The 24,754-nt window shown below is 28.4% G+C and overlaps 4 protein-coding genes across 7 annotated transcripts; 3 read left to right on the top strand and 1 right to left on the bottom strand.

The window, feature by feature from the left end:
• Positions 1 to 328: 328 nt before the first annotated feature.
• Positions 329 to 16,050, top strand: LOC126841137 (aldehyde dehydrogenase, dimeric NADP-preferring). 3 transcript variants are annotated; one of them, XM_050577454.1, is made up of 12 exons: positions 329 to 825; positions 6,989 to 7,063; positions 10,453 to 10,490; positions 10,570 to 10,713; positions 10,794 to 10,889; positions 10,964 to 11,349; positions 11,424 to 11,654; positions 11,716 to 11,916; positions 12,841 to 12,959; positions 14,525 to 14,660; positions 14,730 to 14,880; positions 15,774 to 16,050. In XM_050577454.1, exons 1-12 carry the CDS (start codon positions 654 to 656, stop codon positions 15,795 to 15,797), a joined length of 1,773 nt encoding a protein of 590 aa, XP_050433411.1. In that variant the 5' UTR covers positions 329 to 653; the 3' UTR covers positions 15,798 to 16,050. The 3 variants fall into 3 exon arrangements, with proteins under 3 accessions (XP_050433411.1, XP_050433409.1, XP_050433410.1); XM_050577452.1 differs by lacking the exon at positions 12,841 to 12,959 and adding an exon at positions 12,189 to 12,304 and having other exon boundaries at positions 341 to 825; positions 15,774 to 16,025; XM_050577453.1 differs by lacking the exons at positions 329 to 825; positions 6,989 to 7,063; positions 12,841 to 12,959 and adding exons at positions 9,926 to 10,184; positions 12,189 to 12,304 and having other exon boundaries at positions 15,774 to 16,027.
• A 268-nt stretch (positions 16,051 to 16,318) lies between these two features.
• On the bottom strand, positions 16,319 to 18,448 carry LOC126841140 (stromal cell-derived factor 2). The gene is made up of 4 exons (XM_050577456.1): positions 18,218 to 18,448; positions 17,959 to 18,154; positions 17,672 to 17,893; positions 16,319 to 16,749 (listed from the first exon to the last, which is right to left on the bottom strand). The coding sequence occupies exons 1-4, from the start codon at positions 18,285 to 18,287 to the stop codon at positions 16,578 to 16,580; spliced, it is 660 nt and encodes a 219-aa protein (XP_050433413.1). The 5' UTR covers positions 18,288 to 18,448; the 3' UTR covers positions 16,319 to 16,577.
• A 148-nt stretch (positions 18,449 to 18,596) lies between these two features.
• Positions 18,597 to 22,003, top strand: LOC126841139 (uncharacterized). The gene is made up of 10 exons (XM_050577455.1): positions 18,597 to 18,815; positions 18,897 to 19,070; positions 19,294 to 19,448; positions 19,535 to 19,675; positions 19,760 to 19,942; positions 20,043 to 20,313; positions 20,401 to 20,513; positions 21,221 to 21,426; positions 21,540 to 21,721; positions 21,787 to 22,003. The coding sequence occupies exons 2-10, from the start codon at positions 18,939 to 18,941 to the stop codon at positions 21,973 to 21,975; spliced, it is 1,572 nt and encodes a 523-aa protein (XP_050433412.1). The 5' UTR covers positions 18,597 to 18,815; positions 18,897 to 18,938; the 3' UTR covers positions 21,976 to 22,003.
• Positions 22,004 to 22,424: 421 nt separating this feature from the next.
• On the top strand, positions 22,425 to 24,712 carry LOC126840262 (cyclin-dependent kinases regulatory subunit). Of its 2 annotated transcripts, XM_050575892.1 has the most exons (4): positions 22,425 to 22,668; positions 22,808 to 22,881; positions 23,790 to 23,917; positions 24,624 to 24,712. In XM_050575892.1, the coding sequence occupies exons 2-4, from the start codon at positions 22,823 to 22,825 to the stop codon at positions 24,662 to 24,664; spliced, it is 228 nt and encodes a 75-aa protein (XP_050431849.1). In that variant the 5' UTR covers positions 22,425 to 22,668; positions 22,808 to 22,822; the 3' UTR covers positions 24,665 to 24,712. The 2 variants fall into 2 exon arrangements, with proteins under 2 accessions (XP_050431849.1, XP_050431848.1); XM_050575891.1 differs by lacking the exon at positions 22,425 to 22,668 and having other exon boundaries at positions 22,679 to 22,881.
• Positions 24,713 to 24,754: the final 42 nt, after the last annotated feature.

The raw sequence follows: 24,754 nt of genomic DNA, 5'->3' as shown, positions 1-24,754 counted from the left end.
AAACATCAGCTGTACTTATAACAGTTATAATACTAAATTAGTACATTATTTTGTACACTCGCTCACATCTGCCTGATACATCAAAATCCGTGTACGATAGCGGGGTCATAAATAGATAGTTTTTTACTATGAAGTTACCTGTACATGTTTGATGCTATTATGTGTTTATAGGTTTCATGTAAACGCATGTGTTATTACATATTATATTATATGGGCAGCGCGATGACCTTGATATGCCCATGCCCTGAATTAAACGTCGGCAAAGCTCCAAACGACGGGTGTGCGCTCCTTCATTTATTACTGATAATTTACAGAATGTGGTTGCCGAGCGACTCAGCTTCTAGGCCGCAGCCAATATTGTCATCGTTGTAAACAAATTCGCAAGCATGTGATGATCGTTTTTTCCCACGAGCGGTTACCCGTCGATCATTCGAATTCGTTGTGTTCTTCAAACCGGTCGAATCGCCATCGGTGCCGTTTTCGTCCGAATTTTTCGGTTTTTTTTTTTATTCGTTTAAACGTCCTTATGGATAACTCCTCCCGAGTGCGATATTAACATTGAACACATCTGCCCGTCCGCGCAATCGCGCATCGCACGCGTTCAATTCGCCCAAAGAACATGCGATAACGTTTACAAGTAACAATTTATAACCATGTCAGCCGCCGTCACGCCAACTCCTTTGATTCAATCGTTGTCCAAAGGCCAGTCACCACAACCACAGTCGCACGTGGACACCGTCGCCATCACCATTGGACCCGCTGTCGAGGACGAAGATCTTACCGAGGTCATTGTCAGCGAAACCCTTGAACCTGCGTCAGCTGCTGGTAGGTACAATATAAAAATAGTATTGTCGCGACTAGTAGTGTGTGTTTAACCCATTTCTCGGATAGATCGTTTGCGAGGTCGGAGATCATCTATGTTCTATCGTCGCAGATTTATAATTTGTATATTATAAATATACAATCGCATTACAATACTAGATTTCACCGAGTGTTGTGTCTCCAGTTTAAACATGTTGTACGCAACACTAAGTACAACAGCTATAGAAGAATCTATTGTTGTCGCCGTTTTTCCTATGCATATTATTGTTGTTGTCTATCGATCAAACGATCTCAAAACCAAACACAATATCCACTTAATAACATATCCATAACAAAAACGACCATCTCATGAATACTTTTTGTTTTGGCAACAAAGGCATATCCGTGTACCTACACAAATTGAATGTGTAATATATTCGACTTCGGCTGTTATTGTTAAGACCTGAAATCTGAATCGATGTGTCGGAAGTGTACTACGTGATATATAATAATTATATGACAAACTTTGTAAAAAATCTCGGTCCCTGATTTAGAGTTTTTCAAAACGCACCACATAATCAGACAAAGTAACTCGTTAAGCCGGGTCCACACAAAGGTTTTAAAAAAACAAAACAAAACTGTAAAAAACATTTGTCTAGACTGAATTGACAAAAAACCTCAACAAATCATAAACAAATACTATGTTTGTGTTGTGTTTTTGTTTTTATCTATACATACTGAAAAGATTGTTTTAAAAAATGTATTTTATATAATTTTATACTAGTTATCCATTCACAGTCGTTTAGTCTGCTTTCGAAGTGCGATCTTTCTGTTATTGGTTCGTTCGTTTTTATTTAAAAAATTAAATAATTTAAAAAATTTAAATAATAATGTGGAATCTGAAAAGAGATATCGAAGACGAGGAAGGTATACCAATGCTGGATATATTTATTTAAATCTTCAAAATAAATAAAATACGTTTTTGGGTGAGACCAACGTTACAAAAAAGAAATGTGTATGAGGTCAATGAACTTTTAAAAGTTTTATGGGATCAGGGATGGTGACATTGGTTTGAACGGAGAATTGCGGTCGGTTTGAAACATTTTTTCACACAAAAAAATAACAAAAATAATTGATAAAAGAAAAATCTGTACAGGACTGATCGCTTGAAATGATCTCGACTATATTGACACAATTAATGTTTTTATTTTCAAAATACAGCTAACTATTAAAGCCAATTTAAAGTCCATTACTCGTTAGCATACACATTTGAATTAAATTCTAATTGAATTAAAAATGATATGGGATATTCTTTAGACCTCGAGTGACCTCGAGGCTAGACCCCACTATGCTCTGTCCCAAAGAATAGTATTGAGAAACCGTTTATAAATAGTATTTTTAACATGTATGCAACGACCACTTAAATAAGTAGGTATATTTTTTTAAATATTAATTTAAATAATAGACTTTAGTCGAGTATTATTGGTAAATTATCGTGCTTGAATTAGAACTAACATAAAAAAGAAGTATAGATTATAGTTATTTTAAAAAAGGTTAAAAAAAAGTGTTTGATGTGTCAACTATTAAACAATATTATAAAAGGATTTATCACTGTGTTAAGCAACCTTTTTCGATTTAATAATAAGAGTTTTTGTTTTAACTTCAATACATTGGTAAAAACTCTATTATTTGTAATGCTTGCAATTTATGTATAGCTTTATAACTTCAGTTTATCTCTATAATTTTATAATTAAGTACATATAAATAAATTACTATTTATCATGAGAGTAGAAAATTTTATGTTAAAATTGAATTAAATGATCAATAAAGTATGAAGGGCAATTCCAGAACATAATATTGTACATTTTTGGAAATGGGAGGAAAACAGTGATGTTTTAAAAAAGAAAAATTAATAAGAAAAAATATTACTCTCATTGTACATTAAATTAAAGTTAGTGTTTTAAAGTTGATATTAGTTAAAAAAGAACAGTTTTCTATCTCAAAGCGTAGCAGTGTTACAAATGAATATAAGTTTTATTGTAATTCATTAAGTAGGTCAAAGTATTTAAAAGTATTATAAACCAAAATGCACTTGAAAATCTGGAACTGTATACATATATTTTTAGTAGTGTCTACAGTCATATAAAAATATAAGTAAAAAGGTTGTGTTTATTTCACATCGAATGACCGTTCAGTCATACTTGTTATCACAAACATATATTTAGTTGTAGTTTGTAAACGAAAAACGTTCAAAGAACAAAGTTGAACACACAATATTTAGGTAACAGATATCATATTGTAAGCTATAATGATATAATATTGACGTAGAATTTTTATTATTTATAGACAGTTTATAAAAATATTATTGACTTGTTTGTAAATCACGTCGGTCCGCGATCGCCATACATCTGAATTAATACTTAAGCAATACTATTTGTTACGAGTTTAAAATTTAAATAAACTAGACTTGTTTTTATCTTTTATAGTTGTTAAGATGAATATTAATTTTATATTTTAATGCAATAAACTGGTTGAATAGATTGTAGAATCGCAAGATGAATTTAACTTATTATTCGATAGTAAATAAATAGGTACTTAATTATAATAGTCACACAAAACATAAAAAACGCGAACTATATGCGTTTATATTTTAGCTTATATGCGACAGCTAGAACTTAGAAGCTATTGTTTTTTTTCAAATTGTGATTATTCTATATTAAACATTTTTATTTGATAAAACAATTAGAAAAATTAAGTATAACATATTCGCAAAAATGAATTTTTTATGAAATTAATCTGGTCATTAACTATATAGAGTGATTTTTTTTTCGTGAACCATTCAATATCTCAATGGGTTTAGTTATTAATAGTTGAAATTTTTATTTTCATAATTTTTTTTTATAATGTGATCTCAATTTTCCAAAAATTATCATGTTCCTACCCCACTCTCAGACTAATTATTTTTACATCAACTTTTGAAACTTAAATGGTAAGTGGTATTTCAATAACTTTTTAAATTGAGAATAATGCAGTAAACATTTTAAATGGTCGATAAGTTTCAAGTTTAAAGCAGAAGTAAAAGTGAAGTTTAGTATTATTTTTATCTGCGCGCACTTTCCAACTAGTACACTTACCCCCCGTCCTAACTTTTAAACTCATAACTTAAAGTTAAGAATATTTTACTAAAAATGATGACTGGTTGACAGCCAGTTTTAAACAACTATTTTTAACATTATATAAAAAAACACCTGTTTAATATTATATTATTTTATATTTATATACTTTAACCTATTTAGTGTAATCGGAAATCCTTTCTTTAAATCCATGTCCAAAAAAAAAATAATAATAATAATTTACACTACAATGTACATGTTATTGAACATACTTTTTATTTTAAATTCGTTAACGTTATGTCATGAATACATTAGTCAACAGTTCGTTTTACCTATGACCTCAGATAATTCACAGGACGTCTATTGTACAGACAGTAACAATGCTTTTATAATAATAACTATAATAAATGCATAGTTAACAAGTTGATTGTTCAACGTTTTATTATACTCTTGGGAAATTTCACAATTTAATTCCTTTATATAAAAGGCTTATATAATAATAAGTATGAGATTAATATTTAATATATTTCTATTTTCTAAAGTTAAGTAGGTTAAATTAAATGGGATTTCTTCTTGGGGTTCCCTCGGGCCTCGGAAATAAAAAATAAATTTATAACACGATAATTGAATACAATTTTGGAACTTAACATTTCAATGTAATTTAAAAAGAACGTCATTAGCTATTAAGTTACTTGTATAGATTAGTACAGGATTTCAAAAACTATAATTTACATACTACTACTTGCGTAATACGAGTACCTTTAATCGCCTGTGTTCACGTAGAACATTTATTACAATTGGCAAAACCTGTCGACCTTGAGTGTAAAATTTAAGTTTACTTACTTAAACTGTAAAAAATAAAAAAACTAATACTGAACGTTAAAATAATCACTGAAAGCGATAGAATAATTTTTTAATTTAAAAAATAAATTTTCGCTAACTAATTTTAATAAATACGAATAGGTATAATAAAAAAATAAAAATATATTGATTTTCTGTTTTTGCAGACAGAATACTTATGAGTCACGTCATCCTTAAATATGTATTCAAATATTTATGTATGCATTGTTTCAATATAAGTTTTTTTTAAAACTAAAACGTTTCCCAAAATATGTCTGTAATATTTAATAAGGGTTCTAATGTGGATTCGATAAACGGTCTGGAGACCATATTATTTTTTAAATATTTACAAACTCGGAGGTATAGGTAATCTGAAATCACAAAGTCAGTTGAGCCATCTCGAGTCTCGACTCTCGTTGCTGTCTATACCATTTAATGTAACTTTTTCAGCATTACTAGTAACTTGAATAATAATCGTATCTACTACTAGAAATTTAGAAATTTGTTATCACGTTACAAATGTAATTCAAGTTCATTAAAAATGAAAATTTTAGTTCTATTGGGAGTAGCGCATACGTTATTGTGAAGTAGTTGTCAAGTTAGTATATTAATAGGTTTAAAATTAAATAAACCTTGGTTGGGGTACGCTATTGAAATACGGCTGAAGGTAAACATAGCTTAATATGCTTTTCCCTTATCACGTTTTTATATTACCGACCGGAAACGACAACGGGTATAAATTATAATATTTAAATAAATAATAAAATAATATGTTTATAGCTGTTGTTCACCTTTATTTTATTTGGTTTTAATATAATACGGTTACATTGATTATTTTTTACTGTATTTAATATTACTATAATAAAAATATTGGTTTTCAATGTTAAGAATTCGTTCAAACGACATTCATCTAAATTTAGTAATGACTGTTGTAACTTGTAAAAAAGAAACAGGAAAGCATTAGCGTTGAGAATAAGCAATTATTTCTGTACCGTGGATCAAAAAGGAGAATTTTCGTCAAACTTTTTGTTAGACTTCTAAACAATTAATTATTACACCCTTCCTAAAGGGGGAAAAATGGCATTCCCAGACCGAACAATTTTGCATAAATATATAACATAGCCTTATAGAAAATAAAAACTTGGCAAAAAACTGAGGTTGGTCCTTTTTGACTTGAAATTCAGGTACACAAGGTGATTTCTTTAGAGTTTAGGACAAGATATTTTTAATTTTTCAACATTTTTGAAATAAACCGAGAACGTTATGACATAATATGACGAATAACGTTTTAAATCTATTTGCTCCGAGAACGTTATATTACAATGAGTAAACATCACTCCCAAAAATGATGTAGATGGTTGTTTTTAAAATCGATACCGAATTTGAACCCAGTGGACCTAAAAATAAAGAAATCGACCAATTTTTAAATATTTCTTGTAATTAATAAATAAAAAATAGGTAATAATTATATATATATACAAATTTAGAATACAAATATATGATAAAAGTTATTTGGGTAAACGTTTTCTAGGTATTTAAAAATGAAATGTATAATATACTTATAAGTTATATCACTTATAAGTCGTTCTCAGAGCAAATACAATTATAACGTTTTTTGTTAAAATTTTCTCAGGGGGAGAGGGAAGTTGTAACATTGTTCCTTATTACGTTCTCCAAACATATTCTAATATTTTGTTGTGTTCCGTAAACTTTAATTTTTGAAAACAATTATATTGTTTTGCTATTTGTGATAGTTTGATTTTGGTACCGTAAATTTGTTACATATAATGATTTTTACTATGGACAAATCATCAAATTCAGTATTATTTTAATTAGGTATAATCAGGCTTTAGTATAGGTTCTCAGTTAATAAATGCATGTAGTTAGCCTTCGTTCAATTATTTTATTATATTTTAATTAAACATATTTAACTATAAGGAGTATGTAATTATTATAAATTCTGCTATACCAACTGGTATTATCAAGATTGCCCTTGAAATTGTATGAAAACATAGGACTGCGTATTTTGCGCATGCTCGCTGGGATAAGTGTGTAGTGTTAGTGGGTTGAGCCGGTTTTTCATTTCATTCTATAGAATATCCTGCAGTCAAATAATCCAACTTTTGTTTTCATTACAATAACAGCAAACGTTTCAATTACTATATGCTCATTATACTGTGTTCGCGTTGTAAACAATAACTAAAAGTGATATTTATTTACATACTTTTTTTTAGATAGCGTGTCTCATAAATTCATCCACGAATTTCCCACAACGCCATCAAGCAACAACACCGCGGCTTCGTTGACAGGTATTAATTATATTTCAACTTATTATTATTCACTATTGACAACACGATATATTTTTTTGCTATTCATAATACTTATACTTCCGTGTAGCAAATTGTGTAAATAAATTACTTCATTATTTAAAAAATAACATCATTCGTAATAATTGTAGGCAATATTCTTTTCAAGTAATTGCCATTAAACGTTTTTTAAGGATTCATACATTAACATTGTATTATATTAAAAGATTTATCTTTAATATAAGTAAATAACAATGCTATTTAATTAAATAAAAATATACCGTTTACATGATATAGGAAGTGGTCATTGCTCATTTTTTTTGAAATAAAGTTTTTTAATTTTTAAACATTTTAAAAATTGTACAGAAAAAGGACGTGCCTTGGATTTTTTAACTTTTTGTGCATAACCCTAACATCAGCGGTTATTATTTCTATTACGGTTTGATGGATTATAGTTTCGTTTGTAAAAGAACATGTACCATTTAAAGTAGAGGAGTAGAAATCCGATGACATATCAATTACGTTTTGTCCCCTTTTTGCTATTTGTAATGCATAGAATTTAGGATGCCCCACGAATGTACATTAATTTTTCATGATATCATATTATACCGTTATAAAATAAAAGACACCCCTCGAAGGACACTGGACAGTTTATATATTATTTAAGTGGATATTTTTGAAGACTTTTTATTATATAATAAAAAACTATTTTTTTTTCTCTACTATCCATGTCAATACAATTCCTTTCATTGTGTGTGTGTGTGTGACCTGGTCGATCGCAATGCCCTTCAATACTTCAGGTTTTATAAAGTTGCAGAACTCGGAAGGAAAACTAGTTTATGGTTGGCATATACGAGTGAAAAAATATTTAATAATCCAGACTCTGTATATACTATTTAGTACGTATATATAAATATATATTTAATTATACAGGGTGACCCATCTGATGTGTAAAGCACTAATTTTCTCGAAAAATATGAACATTTTGAAGAAGAAAATAATTTCTTATACTTGTAGATTCATATTTTACTATATTTTTCAACACTTAGAAAATTTTTATCCTCACCCCCTTTTACGGAATAAGACTATCAACTTTGTTTTTTTTTTTAATGTAAACACGACGTGTTTCCTAAGTCAATAACTGGGTAAAAATTAAAATTTGCAATTATCGTTTGAATTTTTCATTTTCAATAATCGGTTTTTAAAGAAAGTAATACTGAGCGAGTTCCCATTAAATAATATAATTGACCTGTCGATAACATTGTCGCTGATAATCGGACATAAATAACACTCGTTTCGCGTTTTTACGACTTCTAGTATTAGTAATAACGATAGAATATTGACAAAAGTTTGAAGAAAAATAAAAATACTTACTAAGTCGAAGCAAACGAAAAGATTAATGAAAATTCTCAAATATTTTAGTTGGTACTATAAAAACAACACATTAAAAACACATTATGTTGTTTTGTACAAACAATACACAAATCGACTGGACTTGTAAAAACAATAACAAAAATTACTAATATGGTTCAAAATATATATTATATTTTTATTGACTGTACAAAAAAAAGAATGTACTATTTGCATTACATCTAAAGACTAAATTGTATCCTAATTTAACATTCAGTTTTTTACTAAATTGATTGGAATAACAACAAGTAACTACTAAAATTATCATTCCAGCAAGTAGGCATAATTAAATTTGAACAGAACTGCAGTAAGCTAATCTTTAGAAACCGTTTGCCAGTCATGTATCAGTCACAGGAAGGTTACTGGTTAGGTTTACGGAAGGTGATTAATGATTGTGATAAATTTATAGCGTGATGAGACAGTTTTTAAAAATTGCAAACAAAAAATGTCCTGTGTCGTCAATTTCAGGAGCGGGGAGAGTTATGACCACCAGCCACCTAACCCACTTGTGTTTTTGTCCACCATTACATTTAGAGTTCAATAAAATTTAAAAGCTAAAAACAATTAATAAAACTTAACACGTTGATTGCCAACCGACGAGATGACTTGTAGTTGTGGTACTTTGAACGTGTTAACTTATAAGTAATAACGTAACAAAAATGCAAAAAAACGTACCTAGGAAATAAGCATTGTGTGCCCTGTCACAAAGTAACACCAATGTAAAATGAATATAATTCTCACCGAATTTCGTGGTCATAACACACATAAAATCACTATTAAAGTTCTCCGTGTTAAAGTATCGAAGTTAATTTTTTTAACTTTAAAAAAAAAAATTGTATAAAACTCTTAGACCTAATAATTTTAAAATTACAGGGTAATTTTGTTTATTTTATTTAGTAATAACACAGAACAGACCTAAATTATCATAAAGCGATAAATATTATATATATTTTGTCGTGTATCTATTACCTAAATGTTTAATAATAATTAATAATACCAAATCAATATAGCTTTTTTTCACGTACCAAACTAAATAGCAAATGCAATAACGTTTGTAGATAAATGTTAACAGTAAACACGTAAATTAAATTTAAAAAATTGATGTCATTTATTTGTTTAGCAATTGAATTTTGGATGCAAACCTATAATAATCATGTATTTTTGTTGCGTCCATTTCGTTATTTAATAACAACAATGTATAATAACAATGTATTGTAATATTGTCGTATTTTAAATGTCCGTAAACTTATTACTATCTATATAATATGATTAACAGCAGCTCATAACAGACATAAATTATTGTAATTAATGGTAAATTAATCTGGCAAACATAATAGTATTTAAGAAGTGATAACACCGTGTTATCACTTTTACGTAATCACGGGCCAAAGTCGGTGTGGCGCCAATGACGTCGGCCTGCCAATATTACTTCCTAGTTCCTGTTGTTACTCTTGTCTCTGTCCCCACTGTTGCACCTTGTGAGCGGTGAGGCTGTTAGTGTTGCTCGTTAGGTTGTTTAGAAAATAGTTTATACATAATTCTTAATTGGATTAAACGTATTTTTTGCGATCAGTTATTCGAAAGTCCCACGTTGTGTATCCGTCACTTGACACGGAGTTAAATACTGTTTCCATAAATATAAAGTTTTCATTTTAACTAAATGTGTATAACAAATTTATAAATAAAAAGATCTATGTATTAAAAACTATTGACTGTAAGTATAAAAGTTTAAATTATGTATACTTTCTATGACAGAATGGACCCTATGGGCGCATTACTCTCTACGCTCAACACTTGATGCACATCACTTTTTTACCCAGAATTTATAATTGAACAATTTTATAAATTGAATAGTATTTTTTTTTTTAATTTTATAGCGGAGTACTAAAAAGTATTATTTATTCATCTCAAAAAAAAAAACAGCAACTGTGTACTCTGAGAATAAACTACCAACGTTTAATATATGTTGTTTGTATTTTTAGGTTTACCAGTAAATGAAACAATGGCTGACTTTGGTGACGTATGTTTTCATAATTGTTATATATTATCTAATATGAGTTTTGTATAGTTAAAGACTTGTGCTATTATTTTTTATGTAGATTGTAGAAAAAGCAAGGACTGCTTTTAACAGCAATCAAACAAAGTCATTACATCTCAGAAAACATAACTTAAGACAACTTCTGAAACTCTTAAATGAAAACGGTTCCGACTTTGAAGTAGCGTTGGCATCAGATTTGAGAAAGGTTTATTTGATTAACTATGATAATATGTACATGTGAAACTTCTAAAAATGTTTATACGTGTATATTTTTTTTGTATATAGAGCAAACAAGAGGCAGTTATATTCGAAATTGATTTTTTAAAAAATGAAATTTTAAATGCTTTAGATTCATTAGACTCTTGGATAAAAATTGAGCATGTATGTTATATACATTTTTTCATACTGAATTCAGAGTTTATTGTTAAATTTAATGTTCTGTTAAATTTGTTTAGCCCGATAAACCACTCATTAACTTTTTGGATGACGTTCTAATTCATAAAGACCCTTATGGAGTCGTATTGGTAATTGGAGCTTGGAATTATCCGTTGCAACTAACCTTGTTGCCTGTGATCGGTGCTATAGCAGCTGGTAACAGCGTAGTTATTAAACCATCAGAAATAGCGCCGGCTACTGCAAAATTAATAGCCGAACTTGTGCCAAAGTATATAAGCAGGGATGCATTCCCAGTTGTTTTGGGAGGAGTTGATGAAACTACTCAACTGCTCAAACAGAGATTTGATTATATTTTTTACACTGGTTCAACTGCAGTTGGAAAAATTGTAAGACAAGCAGCTAATGAATTTTTAACTCCCGTCACGTTAGAATTAGGTGGTAAAAGGTATTGAATAAATATATATATATATTTTAGTTTTAAATAATTTCACCATTTCTATAATTATAAAATTATTTTAGTCCTTTATACATTGACGGAACAGCCAATATGGATATTGCCGTTAAACGAATAATGTGGGGCAAATGTATCAATGCAGGACAAACATGTATTGCACCAGATTATATACTGTGTACAAAAGAAGTTCAAACTAAATTTGTAGCTAAAGTTAAAGATACATTAAAAGCTTGGTATACTGAAAATGTGAAAAACTCTCCCGACCTCTGTAGAATCGTTTCTGAAAAACACTACAAGTATGTTTGATTAACGTTTATATACTTAAACTATAAATATAATTTATTAATTACATTTTAGGCGATTGGTAGAATTAATGAACACGAGTGGAACAATTGCTATTGGTGGTGGACATGACCAAAAAGAATTATATATTGAACCAACAGTATTAGTCGATGTGAAACCGACTGATCCCATAATGAAAGAAGAAATATTTGGGCCAATTTTACCAATTATGATTGTTGACAATGCATATGATGCAATCAATTACATAAATAGCAGGTAATATTTTGTAAAAAAAAATGTGTTAATTACATAGCATATTCCATATGGTTTATAAAAATCCATATAGTGAGAAAATGACTTTGGCAGAGTTATTAATTTTTTTACTTTATGGGTTTATTTACTTTAAATGAAAACTTGAAAACTACATTTTTTTATTTCAACACGATAAGACGAAAGGATTTAGAATAAAATTGTTTGAAAATTCAGAAAACAAATAATTAAAGTTGAAAACGGCAAATAACAAATTTTTATGTTTTATTATACTTCAGGAGTAAACCATTAACGTTATATTGTTTCTCATCTGACCAAGAAATGCAGAATTTATTAATGAGACAAACATCTAGTGGATCATTTGTCGTTAACGACACTTGTAGCCATTATGCCGGTAATTTGAAAAGATACATTTTTAAAGATAACAATAACTCCATTTACATGCAAACTACTTTACTACAAATTATTAGCTTAATTAAACTATGAAAAAATAACACATTGTAACATTGCTTGTATATATTTTAGAATTAATATCAATAGTATTCAGTGGCGTAGTCTTAATAATAATATATTCTATGTACATTTTAAGTTACTTGAAAATAAATATTAATTCATGTTAAATTTTGTGCTGGCTTACGTACGATGACTAACCATAATTACTGATATGCTAAAAAGACTAATTACAGTATTGTTTGTTACGTACGATGACTAACCATAATAACTGATATGCTAAAAAGACGAATTACAATATTGTTTGTTACATATCAAAAACACATAACATTATGTTTTTCGATAGAGTTAGTTTAAAAAATTTGTATAGTATTTGTTTTCAAAATATGGCCAAATGAATGGTACTGAAAAATGCCAAATGAATTTTATGGCGATGGTATTTACTATTTATAGTACATACTATTTACTAAATTTGTGCAGAAATCATAGTCCATTGGCTTTATACATATTTTCGAAAAACAAAGAAACTATTGACAGTGTAATCAAAAATGTGAGTGCTGGTGGAATTTGTGTCAATGATACTATTACTCATGTGGCTGGTGAGTAATAATGGTTTTGTGTGTGTGTGTGTGTGTGTGTTTGTGTGCAATTGCAATTGGTTTTCAGTTTTAATTAATTTTATAAACTAATTTTGGAATCATTTTGCAAAAGTTGCAGGCCTGAAATGAACGATTGATACATAACTGAGTATCCACATAGGTTCCATTTCATAAATATATCATAGTATAAAATTTGTTTTGCTTAAATTCAGTTAATAATTTTTGCTTCAGAATTTTATGTAATAAAAAGTTGATGTTTAAATGTTAAAACTTTATTGTTGGTAAATTTCATAATCCTTCTAATACATATTTTATGGGTTAAGATCATCCAAAGTTGTGTCTGATGACGTCTCGCTGTGAGATCTATTAATATTAGGTCTGCAACAATTTCTCTATTATTTGAACACTCAATCGTCTAACATCACAATTTTAATATCACTTACTGCAAGATTGTAGTTTAAAAATCACAATAGTAACACAAATATCAGTTTCTCACTTTTTCTTATTCTATTAAAAGTAACAAAATTTAGCGGATTTAATTATTTTTTTATTTTAAGTTGGGTTTTTTTGGGTATGCCAATAAAATCAGTTTTTCAAATATTTGTGTTCATTAAAAAAAAAAAACTGCTAGGTTGGGTTTTTTTTCGCCAACTCAGTTTGATTAACTAAATATATGCTTATGTATATTTGTGCATGCCGGGTGTATACTTACTTGTTTGATCTAATTCATTGAGGTAAGGGGAACAGAAAGCGCTATTTATTAAAGGCCAAAAGATAGGCAATATTTGACAAAAATTATTCTTATAGCCATTTAAAATATGCCAATTAATTTCAAGGTGAAATTATATTAAGTTTTTCTAATTATAATACTTTAAAAAGTTTTTTATTCCCGAGTTATGGCGAAAGTTAAGATAAAAAGTGACTTTAGTAGAAGTCATTTTCTGGCGTATCTGTTAGACGCATTTCAATTTTTTATTTTTTTTATTGAAGCTTACTATTTTTTCTATGGGAGCTCAAAGGCCGATTTTTGATTTAGCAATTAGAAAACTAGTTAGATTTACTATAAAAAAGTAAAAACATAAATGCTTATAAATTTTTTTGAAAATAAAAATAATAAATCAGTCTTTAGCCCCAATAAGAAATGATGTTAAACTATATAACAAAAAAAAAAAAAATTTGAAATCGGTTCGGTAGATACTTCAGAAAAGTGACTGCGTTTTTAAAAACCTCATTTTTTCATTAAAAATATTTGGGTTTATATTTTTATAACAATATATTATTGATGCATGATGTCAGGCTTACTAAAAATGTAAAGCTCTAATGCGCTTTGTCCACAATAGGAAGTAAAATCTCAAATTGCTACACGAACATTTTACGACTAGATAATGCACAGCAGTCCATCTAATATTGATATTGTCACGAATGGTGTATGTGCTACTACAATATTTAGCTGTAACATCTTTGTTTTTTAGTGCTGGTTATTTGCTCGCTGGGGTGGACAAGACTTAATGGACAGACTTTTTATTTATTTATCTTATATGTATGTTACTAATTAAAAATTTCAGTTGAAAATTTACCATTTGGAGGTGTCGGTCTCAGCGGAATGGGAGCATACCATGGAAAAAATTCATTTGATACGTTTACACATCGTAAAAGTGTACTTGTCAAGGATTTCAATATCATTGGAGAATCGTGTTCATCGTTAGTATTTTTAAAAATAATTGATGTGTATCAAAGATTTTTTGTTTACAATTTATTTGTTTGTTTTAGAGCAAAGTATCCGCCATATTCAGACAAAAAATTAAGTATGATATCTTTTCTGATGAGAAAGAAACCACACTTGAACTTCAAATTTGTGCCGTATTTGTTAGTTTTCGGTCTTGGAATTTGTGCGACTTTTGCGTTCAAACATTTAAACAAGGTAAAATCTAAGCCTTTTACCCGCTTTTAAACGGATCGCCCATATATTAACTATTGGTTACAAATGTGTTTAATCATCCAATTAATTGTAAGCCTTAATTTAAGCCATAATATGTTATTTTAACTTGTAAATCACATAAACTTGCATGGAAAATCGCTTTCACAATATAGTTTGAAATGATAATCATACAACCATTTGCATATTCTTCATTATAATATTGTTCATTGATTCAACTGTTAAATAAAATTTAATTTTTAATTGTGTATTTTATCCCTATATTATTCTTGCTATCATTATTTGAGTTCCAATTGATATCTATATAAAAATACTTCAGTAATAATATATAAACATACGATTCTTGTTATTTTTAAAACCAAACATATTTAGTTTACAAAGATAAATTTGTAAAACAAAATGACTGCCCACACACAAAAAAAAAAAAAAATAGCTTGGTGCAAAAAGTTTTCATTATAATCAAGTATTAATAAAAAGTATTAGATTTATTGCCAGTTTTTTAAAGGATATGATTAACATGGTGTGGTTATGGGATTTTTTAATGATATAAATGAAATATGAATGCTTTGATTTATAGTACATAGGTAATAATAAACATTAATCATCTTTTAAAATAATACACACATTTTTCTTTTCTATATTTAATTATATACAAAGTAATTGAGAATGTCAAATATGTTAAACATTAAAAAAAAAAAAACCTAATTTTATTTTAAATATTAGTCTTAGAGTTCATAATATATGAACTCAAAGACATTGAATTTTATAATTCGTGAATTATAAAATATAATATTATTTTAATAGTATTTTCTAAATTTCATTGAACATAGTATATAAATGTTTAGCTGTCTCTAAAATTAAAATTATGTTGATTTCAGGAAGCTGATGGAACTACAGAGTAAATTGTTAAAGAATAATACATAAATATATTATTGATTGTTTTTTAAATGTATAAATATTTTATAAACTTCTGCTGCTTTTATCATCGGCAATAAACCCAATATTGTCATATAGATGTCAATTGTGATTGACAGTGTATTATTAAACTTCAAAATCCATTTTGGAATAGTTTTTATAATCAAAAATGTAATTTTTAATTTAATAGACTGAATTAAACATTAAAAAAAAAGAAAAGTTTTTTATGTCATAAATGAATTAATTACTGTGTTAACTATTTATAAATATATTTTTTGGTGGTAGTTAAGACTTACTTATACATCATTACATTTTTAAATAACTCTATTAACGGAGTATAAATATTTTTCAAAAAAACAAAAGCAGAAATCAATATTAATTGTTAAATTTTATCATGTAAAATGATGATGAAAAATAAATTGCTTAACAAAAAACACTGTTACCAACAACAAGCAATCGTTTTATAATTATTTTTAATTGATACTTTTTTTACAATCACAATTAACGTGTACAAGGATTATATTGTATGTGATAATAAATATAAATGATAAACAAATAGTTCTTAATATTTTCCCCTCTCTAATAATTTTACCATTATTATTATTATTGAAATAAAAGAAAAACCTTATACATACACGACACAAAAAAAGGAATGGTTATCCAAGTCATAACCATTTTGGTCTAATAAATATACAGACATACATATATATATATATATATATATATATATATATGTATAATTAGGAAAAATACTCTGTAAAGATATTTTACAGCTCGGAGTGGAAATCTGAATGAAAGTCAACTGGTTCGTCTGTATGAATAAAAATTCCTTCCTTAACACGCCAATGTGTAGAGAATGGCCCAGGGTTCTTGACAGCAGCAATTTCTCTTTGACCGCTAATGGGTCGTCCGTATGACAAACTGGAAGCCATTAAATACCTAAAACAATTTCAACAGTTTCATAAGAGTTCAGTTGTGATAGAAATTTATTTATCTTTTATTTTAAAAATTAAACTATGATTTATTCAATTTTAGCAAGTTGCTTAAATATAGTATACATATAAACAGCGTTTGAAACACGTTCATTAAAAAGTTGTAACTTAAGTTTTTGCTAAGCTAAACTAGTTTAACTTTAACACCAAAATAAACTAACGTGTTAATGTTCATGAGATTAAACCTATACAGGACATAATGTTAATGTTGAAAAAAAAGGATTAAATATTTTATGCCGACTGTACTGTGCTTTAAAAGTGTTGTTAAAATATTATTACAATATTTCAATAATTTAATAAAACTTTCATAACATAAAATATTTTTATAATGTTATTAAACTATTTTGACAACAATTATTTGTTCCCTATAAGAATGAATGTAAAATATACAAGTCAAAAATTGTTATATTCTATAAAACATGTGGTTTCACAATTAGTTTATGAATTCATTCAAGAGTTGGATCAGTAAAAAAGGTAAATGCTTAGAATAAGTTGTTCACATCGAAACTAATTTCAAGAGACACTTAAAAGAAATTCTACATAAGTGTTTCATTATTGTGAACATTTGTGTGACAGACATCAATGAATTGAGGAGAGGTTGGAATCAGTTGGTCATGAATGGTTCGCAAACAAAAGTTAATATAAATAATATAATGTAAAGTAATAAATTTATAATTTTTTATGTTATATTGTGAAACAATGTATGAAAATGACTTTCTGCACTCTATATATTTCAATGATACAAATTAAACATTTTTAGATTACACTTTTAGTTATACTCAATGTTTTTTTAAAATTGTATTTGTGCTTATACTCAATATTTATACTTATACTGAAAATATTAATTTATTTATAGTATTTATACTTACGCTCCAGTGTCTACATGTCTTAATTGTACGTCATCATCTCTTTCCCAAAAATCTCCTCCACAATCGACGAACCAGTGATCTCCTGAATCACCTTCCCCTTTATTGCCATAGGCTGAGACTTCTTGGTTGCCAGATAAAGGAGAACTGAATAAATGGGAATGAAGATTTTTTTTTGTCGTCAAATGTGTAAGTCTGATAATGTCCCCACATTTTATTGGCTCACTATGGATTTTTATAACTCCAATTAACTATTAATTTAATAAAATACAATTATATTAAAAATTTACCCTCTTTTGCAAATTTTTTTGGTTGCTGCTTTTATTTCCCAATGTGAATTTATGTCTTCGGCTAACTCTGTTCCTGTAACGGATTGCTGGCCACTGCCAGCCCCATATTTAACGTCGTGAGAATGAAGTCTCACTTTAAGATCAGAATTAAACAATTTGGCAACTGAGCCACAAGTAACATATTCCACTTTTTCACCTGTTAAAATCAGAAAATTAAAGTATATTATTAATTGTAAAGTGAATATTACCAGTTTCTTACATTCAATCCAGTTGACGAACAGAAACGTCATGAAAAACAAACCATACTTAATATCTAAGAAGTTCACCATATCAATAAATTAAAGTAACTTATAAAGTGTTTCAATTAAACTATCTCGGTTGCCTAAATATAGTTTTTTTACAGTTAATAATTATAGTCTCGCAGTTGTGAATCACAGAGGAAAATTATATTATGATGTGTACTTGCTTACAGACTACGGTACTAGTGTTATCAATTATCAGCGAATTTAAAAAAACCACATCATACAATTTTTTATCACAAAGACTTGACGCCGCTAATTTATGAAGTTAGCATCGAGTTTTGGTTGTTACACTGTTATTGTAAATCATTGATTATAAACGTAACTAATAACAATGATAGTAGTTCTGAGCTCGGCCATACGCGGAACCGGGGGCGGCGTATCTCTGAAAAAAACGTGTTCTATTAATCTATTATAATAATAATACGTTTTTATAGTACGTTTCACGTTAATAGGCAATATAATAATCCTCTATTATATCCTTTCGATTTGGCATTTTATTATTTTTTTGACACTGGGTTAAGCACGATCAACATTCTTTTGAGTTTACATACAAATGTAAATACGTTTAAAATATCAATTCGTTATTTAAATTTGGATAATGACACCGAGTTTAATAGATATTTTTCGTTGTTTTAGATATGGAATTAGGAACCTAACTTATTACTATAATATGGAAAGATGAATAAAAAACCAAAAAGAAATATCAACTCGATTACAAGACGTAGAATTCGTTCTAAGAAAATTATAAATTTTAACAAATGGTTTAAGAAAGAACACGATTACTGTTTGCCATATGAAACTAATGATGAAGTAAGCAAATGACACAATTAAAAGTCCCGTTAGCAGTGCGCCGTGGCATTTGCACTAATTTTAATCTTGTGTGGAAAATTTTTATTTTGCCTGTTGTATTGATAATCAACGAGAATAATCCTGCTAGATTTGCACATTTATATGCAGCGAGTTGTTTTCAAAAAATGCTGTGTAAATCGTATGGGTGCCACTATTAATAGGTTAAACAATAATTATTTTTTAGATAATTGATGAGAAAAAAGATTATGACGAACTAAATAAGTCGTTAGATATAGATTCCGCTCTTTCAAATAAATCTAAAAACACATATTTAAAAAAGATAAATGTTAATAACAAGCTATCAAGTTGCAGTTTATATGCCATAGATTTAACAACCGAGTAAGTTGTATAGTTTAATTTTATATTTGTTTATTAAATAAACCTTGTAATTATAGGCGATTAATCAATATTCCTGTTACGATTAGGTTACTTAAAGATGCTTTGTTAGAAAATCAGAAGAAACAAAATCACGATCTTTCATCAAAAACTAAGGATGTAAATAGTTCTACGAAACAAAATATGATTAAATCTGATATTGAAAAACCCAATATCATACAACATATAAAGTAACTATTAAGTTCATTTAAAATTTATCTGCTAAAATATTACAATTGTTGATTTATAAAATTTAACTTTATATCAATTCTAAGACTAGAAAATGAGAATATTCTTCATACGGTCGATGAAAGAAACCAAGATTTATATTTATTTGACCAATGTACACCTACAAAATTACTGTTAGAAAATGATATAAGTGGATCTCCAATGGAAATTGATGAATTGGGCAGACTGTTTCCAATTCTCGATTATCAAAGTGAACACTGTTTAAAAGAGTAATATATATATTACTATATATTATATATAAAAAAAAAAACATGCCAATTGAATTCATGAAATGTTTTATTATTAATATGTATTTATTTTTTTGTTTAGAAAATTGGACGATAATGAATTGTACAATACCAGTTCTAATCAACATGCAAGCCAATCTGAAATCAAACCTCAAAAGGACTCTGAAATTTGTACAGTATATGACGTTCATCCTAGTTCACCGAGTCCATTATTTGAAACTAATAATAGAGTCGCCAAAAGTTGTATTAATGTTAGCAAACCTGCTGTTCATAATAACTTACCCTCACCCACTAGACCGGCATTAATTCGATCTCCTTCTCGGCAGTATTTGAATATATTTAATCGATATCAAGTAAGAGAACATTTTAACTCTAGTAGGAGACTAAAAGTTGGAAGATATATTACTTACCTAATCTTACATTGCTTATCCTCATTGTAGGGGCGTACCAAAGAATATTTTGTTGAACAAACTGAAGATCCTAGTACTGTACTTCTGAAGGACCTTTTATGCGGTTCCAAGCCAAAAACAATCATTAGTCCATACACTCATCGGTAACAATGAATTACTTTGATTTTTATTTTATAAAACTTCCTAGTTTAGTTTCCTTAACTATGGACGCTAGAAGAAATAAGTAGATTTTGCGTATTGTGGAGGTGAACAACCTTTACTCTGCTATATTTAGGAATTAAATCAAATATTTCTAGTATCATGTTTGATGGTCTTTAATTAACTGTGCCATACAGGTTGACAAATTAAAAAAAAATTGCCACCTTAGTCAGCCTATGGCGTAATTCCAAAAAGTCTTTTTTTTTTTTTTTTAAATTATGAGGACAAAAGGTATTGATTGATATAATACATCCATCCATATTTTATTGTATATTATTCAGCATGAACAAATTCCACTCCCATAGACATTAATGATTTTATTTTTTCGTTAACCTGTAAAATTTGATATTTAGGTGTTAGGCACGTTTCACACGAGCCACTTTCTGTGGTATCACAAAATGTGGCGTGACTTAACCTAACCTAACCGACCACCAAGACTCGTTTGTGGTGCGCCATTTCTGTGGCGCGACATCATGTGAAACCATCAATTCAAAACAATGTGTTTTTATCAGTGGCGCCACAGTGTCTTCTCTGTGGCACCACAGAAAGTTGCTCGTGTGAAACGAGCCAAAGTCCAATGCTAAGTAGGCTACAGTTCCCAGAACTCTACCTAAAACGGAAAACTCATTATTTTAAATACATTTTTTTTTAGATATTTGAAGCCTTATATCTTTAAAGATCCAGACACCAAACCCTTATGGTTGCAAATGCTCAAGGATATAAGAAAAAACTACAAAATTAAAAACAAATTGCCTGTCGGTACAGAAACTGAAACAATTGACTATAGCTATGTACGAGCAAAACATATTAATTCTGTTAACTTATTAGCGAGGGAACATTTTTGGCCTGGTATTGACAGTAAGTCAACTGTAATTGAAGTTATTAATTATAAACAAAACAACGTAAAATAATTTTAAATATTTTAATACGGGTTTTAAATTTTACCTTATTATTGTTTATTCACTTACTAGTGACTGACAGTCTGCTATACCCGGATTTTAGTGTCGTCGCACTGTACAAGAACTTAGTTGTCGGGTTTGGTTTTATGGTACCTGATATAAGTACCAATGAAAATTATATAACATTTTTATTCACACGTCCACACTGGACAAATTGCGGTATTGCTACATTTATGTTATACCATTTAATTCAGGTATTTTATTTGTTATCCATAATAATTTTATGCCCCCCCCATATAATTTTTTTTTCTTCTTGCAGACTTGTATGACAAGAGATATTACTTTGCATGTATCTCCTACTAACTCTGCATTATTTCTCTATCAAAAATTTGGATTCAAAATAGAAGAATTTGTCCAGAATTTTTATGACAAATATATACCAGGAGAATCTAATATGTCAAAACATGCTTTGTTTTTACGCTTACGTAGTACTTTACGAAGTAAATAATTGTTTCATAAACTCTAATCAAAGAGTATCAAGTTATATGTTATGTTTTTTATGTGTACTTAATACTTTTTATTTTTTTAATTATTGAGTTTTTTTTTTTTTAAGTACTATTGTGTTTAATGTATTAAAATGATGTGGTGAAAAACCAAAAGTGTACAAGCGATTTTCGTTAAACTTTACAAAAAACCTTGTTAAAAAAAATATTATTATGAATGAATATTCAATAAATATTTATTAGTTCATTGAATCTAGTTATTAAAAAATAGTTGGAAAACAAATACAAAAATTGTTATCATTAATCACCGTGTCGGGTTTCGAATGCCAGCTGAGAAGTTATAAAACTGAAGGCTGAACTACGAAGCGGTTATGGTCGTGTCACTCGTTTCTAACATCAATCGGTAACCCCGCGGCCCGAGTCAGTCTGAAACATTGCAACCGCCAAAAGTATGTTATTGTTCACGTTCATATTTTATTGTACTAGGCAGTCGGAGTGTTTTTCATTTGATTTTAACTTTACCACTTATATAATAATATTATTTCCTTAGTTCGGTAGGAATTATTTACGTTTTGTATGGTTTATCTGTTGTGAGACTAACAGGCCAATAAATATCTGCTGGGTTTTAGTATTTATCATTAGTAATTACAAAAAAAAATATCCGAGTAGTGAGAACCGGGAAGCAAATACTTATATAGGTATTTATTTTAATGTAATATCAGTTTTTTAATATTTCCGCTAAGTGATAAACCGCATTTGCAGCAATCACGTCGCATGTGGTTTTTTTTGTTTACCTAGTTGTGTTTTTTAATTTTCACGTATAATTGTTTTTGTCAGTATTTGGCCACGACAATGTCGGATAAACAAATATATTATTCGGAAAAATACTACGACGACAAATACGAATACAGGTTGGTGGAATGAAGTACAAATAATACGTATAATTACATTTGATCTGGGAATTGCAAAATCGTTGTTAATTAATCTACACTGCAAGTGTTTGTGTCTGGTGATACGAATATATTATATTTATAATAAATATATATTTTGTCACTTCTTTTAAAATTTGATCATTTTTAAATTTTAATTCGAAGATAGAGAGAACATAAGTGTAAAAGTTTTTCTTATTGATCATTTTTTCTCTATATATTATTACATATATCTCATGTTTAGGAGCTCCAGCTGTGCTGAAGCTCTGAATGCCTCAGAGGCACCCGGGCCCGAGCATTTAACACTATATGTAGGAATTGCTAGGGGAAAACAACTATAAAATTTACAAATCATATTTTTTTGGAGGCCCTTTAGTTAGGCCGAGGCCGAGCTGCATTGCAATATGTTAGTTTTAAATTATTTTATTATAATTTATAATTGTTTTGATAAAAGTTTTTGAAGATTTATGGGGTCTAATAATCTTGGTTATGTTAAGGTTAAATGTTCATCGGAGTTGGGTTTTATTTATTATCATTTCATATTTATTGGGAGAATAACATAAAATGTAATAACATGTTTAATTAGAGGTTTTTCCATTTGTATACATTATAATTGTATATTATATAAAAATTAAACTATTAATATAGTAGGTGATTATCAAGTATTCCATGTAGACCTACAAAAACAAAATGTACCTACAAGCTCCATTAAATTTGACATACTCTTCATTAAAAAACATCTGTGATCATGTGATTAATAATGATAACTCTAAAAACTCAAGTGTATGCTAAATTTTACATAAACCTATACTTGTAGTAAACATTAACAATGGTAAAACATTGTATTTTATAATTTATGACTTAAATGTTTTTAATTTGTATTTTTATAGACATGTAGTTTTACCAAAGGAAATGGCTAAGACTATACCTAAAACACATTTGTTGTCGGAAGACGAATGGAGATCAATTGGCGTACAGCAAAGTAAAGGATGGGTACATTACATGATTCATGAACCTGGTAAGTTCTCGGTCAAAACAATTAAACCTTAAAAGGCACTGTAAAATGTATTTGTTTGCATATTTAGTTGGGTTTAAACATGTATAATATTAAGTTTGATTTTCAAACTAAACAATTTTGTCACATTATTACTTTACATGTAATAGAAAATTATTGCTTCATGTATTGCCTCTTATTTATCTCTCCAGTGCAGACTCATCGTTTGTTAATTATAGTTTTTTTTTATTAAGTTTCTTATTGGCTTATAATTATATTTAAGTAGTGTATACATATATTATTATTTGTTGTTCTATAATATTATGTATACCTGGGACCACTATGGACTGAGTAAAACATTACTCATTGATATTATCATGTTCTCTTAATAATATATGTATTATAGCAGCGAGTAAATAGTTGAATATTACTGTTAAATTTTTAGGGCAAAAAGTCTCAGTATCTTTTCTAGTGAATGGATTTTTAAAATTTTGGATTAATTTAGTTGGGTTCTAATAAAAAACAATTTAAAAATGTATTAAAGCTTAACGAAAACTCAAGTAAATAAGAGTAGGAAAGTAGTCATTCCGTAGGAAGTATGCCATAGAATTTAAATTCAAATACGATTAAGATATTGCCTATATCCTAATCTCCTAAAGGAAGACATATTCCAATCTCTAAAGGTTAAATTTTAATAATTATTAGTAATTTGTTTTTGTTTCGTTTCCAGAACCTCATATTTTGCTGTTCAAAAGACCAAGAACAAATTAAACTGCTAATACTCATTGTTTTTATGACTATGAAGTGTTACTTGAAAAAGGAAGGAAAATATATGAAAGATGAATTTCTTAAGTTTTCTAA

The sequence above is a fragment of the Adelges cooleyi genome, unplaced genomic scaffold (genome assembly GCF_023614345.1).
Source record: "Adelges cooleyi isolate 19-005CV unplaced genomic scaffold, UGA_ACOO_1.1 ACOO_flye_CR_arks_rails_tigmint_CR_PRNA_376, whole genome shotgun sequence".
Lineage (NCBI taxonomy): Eukaryota > Metazoa > Arthropoda > Insecta > Hemiptera > Adelgidae > Adelges > Adelges cooleyi.
The sequence above is the reverse complement of the archived record's forward strand: the minus strand, read 5'-3'. Positions and strand labels throughout refer to the sequence as shown.

Coding starts and splice junctions, on each gene's coding strand:
- LOC126841137 (XM_050577454.1), top strand. CDS start 654: ATGTCAGCCGCCGTCACGCCAACTCCTTTGATTCAATCGTTGTCCAAA. Junction 7,064..10,452: donor CACCGCGGCTTCGTTGACAG/GTATTAATTATA, acceptor TTGTATTTTTAG/GTTTACCAGTAAATGAAACA. Junction 14,881..15,773: donor CGTTCAAACATTTAAACAAG/GTAAAATCTAAG, acceptor TGTTGATTTCAG/GAAGCTGATGGAACTACAGA.
- LOC126841140 (XM_050577456.1), bottom strand. CDS start 18,287: ATGGTGAACTTCTTAGATATTAAGTATGGTTTGTTTTTCATGACGTTT. Junction 18,155..18,217: donor GTTCGTCAACTGGATTGAAT/GTAAGAAACTGG, acceptor TGATTTTAACAG/GTGAAAAAGTGGAATATGTT. Junction 17,894..17,958: donor AAAAAAATTTGCAAAAGAGG/GTAAATTTTTAA, acceptor AAAAATCCATAG/TGAGCCAATAAAATGTGGGG.
- LOC126841139 (XM_050577455.1), top strand. CDS start 18,939: ATGAATAAAAAACCAAAAAGAAATATCAACTCGATTACAAGACGTAGA. Junction 19,071..19,293: donor CATATGAAACTAATGATGAA/GTAAGCAAATGA, acceptor ATTATTTTTTAG/ATAATTGATGAGAAAAAAGA. Junction 20,314..20,400: donor ATATATTTAATCGATATCAA/GTAAGAGAACAT, acceptor TCCTCATTGTAG/GGGCGTACCAAAGAATATTT.
- LOC126840262 (XM_050575892.1), top strand. CDS start 22,823: ATGTCGGATAAACAAATATATTATTCGGAAAAATACTACGACGACAAA. Junction 22,882..23,789: donor GACGACAAATACGAATACAG/GTTGGTGGAATG, acceptor GTATTTTTATAG/ACATGTAGTTTTACCAAAGG. Junction 23,918..24,623: donor TTACATGATTCATGAACCTG/GTAAGTTCTCGG, acceptor TTTCGTTTCCAG/AACCTCATATTTTGCTGTTC.